Source organism: Canis lupus, chromosome 20, assembly GCF_011100685.1.
Source record: "Canis lupus familiaris isolate Mischka breed German Shepherd chromosome 20, alternate assembly UU_Cfam_GSD_1.0, whole genome shotgun sequence".
Classification (NCBI taxonomy): domain Eukaryota; kingdom Metazoa; phylum Chordata; class Mammalia; order Carnivora; family Canidae; genus Canis; species Canis lupus.
Genome location: NC_049241.1, coordinates 53,581,968 through 53,586,352, shown reverse-complemented (window position 1 = coordinate 53,586,352; position 4,385 = coordinate 53,581,968). Strand labels below are relative to the sequence as shown.

General features: G+C 55.6%; 1 protein-coding gene across 1 annotated transcript; it reads left to right on the top strand.

Annotated features, from left to right (window-relative positions):
• Positions 1-230: 230 nt before the first annotated feature.
• ACTL9 (actin like 9) lies at positions 231-3,763 on the top strand. The gene is given in 3 exon segments (XM_038567524.1): positions 231-637; positions 639-1,614; positions 2,972-3,763. Coding segments are annotated over 2 exon segments (1,251 nt in total). The 5' UTR covers positions 231-349; the 3' UTR covers positions 1,602-1,614; positions 2,972-3,763.
• Positions 3,764-4,385: the final 622 nt, after the last annotated feature.

Below are 4,385 nucleotides of genomic sequence, written 5' to 3'. Positions count from 1 at the left end.
GAGAAGGACTCTTGCATCTTACTGGGCTCGGGGTCAGGGACCTGGATCAGAGGTCTCTCCTCAGGCACCTGTTAGCCCCCTCCTCCAAATTTGCCACTTTGGGGGTATCCAGAATAGATGAGTATTCTGGGAGCTTTCTGGGGCAGAGAGGGGCTCATCCTCACTCCCTCCCCTGTATTGTGAAGTCTTCTGAAGGGGGTAGCAGGCAGGATGATGTCATAGACCACCGGCTGGCTTCTCTCTCTGCCTGTGCCTGCCCCTGGTGGGCCTCAGCCTTTTCTCCTCACACCCCTGCGCCCCAGAGGAAAGTGATCAGCGTGCCAAGTAGCTTACCCAGCCACCTGCAGCCATGGATGCAAATCAGTCCAGCTCCCCGAAGCCCCAGCCCTCCCCAAAGGCCTCCAGGGCTGATGTAAGCCCCAACTCAATCCTGGTGAACAAGACCCTGCAGCAGAAGACCCCCAGCATGGTGGGGGACAGGTTGCCACCCAAGACCGGAGCAGTGGTCATTGACATGGGCACAGGCACCTGTAAGATGGGCTTCGCGGGGCAGGCCCAGCCCACCTACACCGTGGCCACCATCGTGGGCTGCCAGCCCAAGAAGCCGACCACCACTGGGCAGCCGGAGCTGGAGACCTTTTATCGGCGAGGCGGCCCGCACACGCCCAGAGCTGACCTTAGTGCAGCCGGTGCGGAACGGCATCTTGGTGGACTGGGACGCGGCCGAGCTCATCTGGCGGCACCTGCTGGAGCACGACCTCCGCGTGGCCACCCGGGACCACCCGCTGCTGTTCTCCGACCCGCCCTTCAGCCCCACCACCAACCGCGAGAAGCTGGTGGAGGTGGCCTTCGAGTCACTGTGCTCCCCTGCCATGTACGTGGCCTCCCAGTCGGTGCTGTCCGCCTACGCGCACGGGAGGGTCAGCGGGCTGGTGGTGGACACCGGCCATGGGGTCACCTACACGGTGCCCGTCTTTCAGGGCTACAACCTGCCCCACGCCACGGAGCGCCTGGACCTGGCGGGCACGCACCTGACCGCCTTCCTGGCAGAGATGCTGCTCGGCTCGGGCTTGACGCTGGGCCAGCAGGACCTGGACACGGTGGAGAACATCAAGCACCGCTACTGCTACGTGGCCCCCGACTTCCCCAAGGAGCAGGCCCGGCTGGGTCAGGACTGCCAGCAGGTCCTGAAGCTGCCCGACGGGCGGACGGTCACGTTGGGCAAGGAGCTGTTCCAGTGCCCGGAGCTGCTGTTCAGCCCCCCCGAGATGCCGGGGCTGGTGCCCATTGGCGTCCCCGCTATGGCCAAAAAGAGCCTTCAGAAGGTGCCCCTGGAGGTGCGGGCCGATGTGGCCCAGAACGTGCTGCTCTGCGGGGGCTCCTCGCTCTTCCAGGGCTTCGAGGGCCGCTTCCGCGCGGAGCTGCTCCGCAGCCTGCCCCCCGAGGCCCACGTGGTGGTGGCGGCTCAGCCCACCAGACACTTCTCCGTGTGGATCGGGGGCTCCATCCTGGCCTCGTTGCGGGCCTTCCAGTCCTGCTGGGTCCTTCGGGAGCAGTATGAGGAGCAGGGGCCCCACATCGTGTACCGCAAATGCTACTGACGCAGGGCGGCGGGTGCGGGGTGTGGTGGGGGGAGGCAGTAAAGCTTCCCATACCCTGCCAACCCTGTCCTGCATTGCCCCTGGACCCAGCCCTGCCCACTCCTGAACCTACCCAGACATCCTGGTTCTGCCCTGCCCTAACTCCCCTCCCATGATCCAACCCCAGAGACACCCAGCTCTGACCCCCCCCCCCAAACCCTCCTTCCCGGTGATCAACCCACAACACCTGGTCCTAACCCTGTCAATCCCCTCTCCCATGACCCCTCCTCCAAAGCACTCTCAGGCCAGGAGCTTGCCGAGGCCAACCCCAAGACATCCCCAGATCCTCATCTCCTAATCTCATCCCTATTGCTTTTGATATAAGCCTCCCCCAAGTTTCTCCTAGGCCTCTAAGCCCCCAATTAATTCCCTCCCTATGTCCTTGAAGAACCCCCAGCCCATCTCTATGACCTGTGCCTCCTCAAAGAACCTGCACCAGGTGCTCCAATCCCCCTCCCAGAACATTTCCATGAGTGTTTGAGTGTTCTAACTCCTAGGTGCGCCCTCATAATCTTTTCCCATTTCTAATCCCTCCTAAACGTACCCCCAAGATCCACTAGCCAAGACACCCCTAGCTCAAGCACCCCCAAATCCATCCCCTCCATGGTTTCCCCTGTGTGATTATCCAAAGTTCTCCTACACCCCGATATTCTGAGCATCCTCCAACAAGTGCCAAAACTCCACACCCACCACAAAGATTCATGTTCTGATCCTCAAGGGTCTCCTCTACAATGGCCCACTACAGGATCCTCCAGTGTCCAAAGCCCATCCCCCTGAGAGTTTCCATACTCCCCCATAACTCTGCCTTCTCTGTATGATTTGTTCTCCCAGATTCCTTCCATCCATCCCGCACCCATTCCCCCATCCATATCGCCCACAAAGAACACTATGTTCTGACTCCCCAGACCCCCAGATCAGCCTCACTGCTCTCAGCTTACCCCCTTGCTCTGTGTCCCACATGATCTGCCTTACAATGTACCTTATATCCCCCTTTCTCAGTCCTTCAAATCCTCCCAGGAAGGTTCTACTCCCTAGGACCATCCCATAATCACCCCACTAATGCCCTAGGCCCTCTCCTGCGTTCTGAACCCCCTCCCCACTCGCTCTCCAAAGATACTCTCCTAGGGTTGCCCCATGAGGGACACCCAGGACATTCTACCCCAGAGTTTTCAGACTCCCCAGAACTACACCCCCACAACCAGGCCAGATCACAAACATTCAGCATTGAACCCTCTTGCCTCACCTCCTCACCAGGCAGGTGCCCTTTATCTATAGCCTAGACAAGAATCCCACAGGAGGTTACAGGCAAAACTTCTCATTCTTCCCACCAGGGGGCATCACCTCCAAGCTCAAGGCACTAAAAATGGCATCACAATGAGAACCACAAAGACTGCAGCACATCAGTCCTCCGAGTAGTCAAGTGAGACCCACCCCACATAGTGGTGACAGGGCACTGCCAGCCACATACACAGAAGGGATGTGGGACAGGCTGGGTCTCTGATGCTACAGGAAATGAGGAAGATGCAGAAACTCCCACCAATCCTGAGCTGCTGGATGGTCTTTCCTTTAGATCAGACTGAGGTCCCCCAACTCCAAACTTTCCCTGATGCAGAAATTTTCTCTACAACCCTTATGATATGTGTCCCTCCCTTTTGGACACACCCAGGGATAGAGAGCACACCACTTCAAGCCTATTGTTAGAAATCTCATCTCCTCCCTGGGGTAATAGGGAGACCTTGGCATTCTCTGCTTGCCACACCCTATGCGGAGCACTCAGAGCACCAGAGACCCTCATCCTCCCCTGCCTACACACCTCCCTGGAGTCTGCTCTTCCATGTGGATTAGGGGCCCCATCCTGGCACAAGCTGTGTGCATTCCTGTCCTGGGTCCTATGAGAGCAGTACCAGGAGCAGGGGCTCCATATCATGTACTCCAAAAATAGGGTTTAAGGAGATATGTGTATACCATGTTGACACGAGGTGGACATGTGATGGTTAATTCTGTGTGTCAACTTGGCCAGGCAATGGTGCCAAGATATTTGATTAAATACCATTCTAGATGTTGCAGTGAAGGTTTTTTTTTTTTTTTTAAGATTTATTTATTTGAGAGCAAGAGAAAGAGAGAATCTCAAGCAGACTCCACACTGAGCATGGAGGCTGAGGCAGGGCTCAATTCCACAACCCTGAGATCATGACCTGAGATGAAATCAAGAGTAGGACCCTAAATGACTGAGCCATCCCAGGAGCCTCTGTGAAGTTATTTTTTTAGATGAAATTAAGATTTAAATCAGTAGACTTTGAGTAAAACATTACCCTCTCATGATGTGATGGGCGCTGGGTGTTATACGCAACTGATAAATAACTGAACACTTAAAAAAACAAAAACAAAACAAAAACCACAACATTACCCCCTCATAGTGTGGGTGGGCCTCATATCAGTCGAAGGCCTTAAGAGAACAAAAACTAACCTCCCCCAAGAAAGAAGGAGTTTTGCCAGTAGGATACCTTCGGATTCAAACTGCACCCCTTCCTGGGTCTCCAGCCTTCCAGCCTATTCTACAGATTTTGTGTCAACCTCCACAATTTTGTGGCCAATTCCTTAAAATAAATCTTTCACTACATAAGCATCCTCTTTGTTCTGTCTCTCTGAAGAACCCTAAGATACCTGCCAAGCCCCTTTCCTACCTCAGGACTTTTGCACTTGCTATTCCCTGTACTCACAGTGCTCCTTCCCACTTCCCATCTT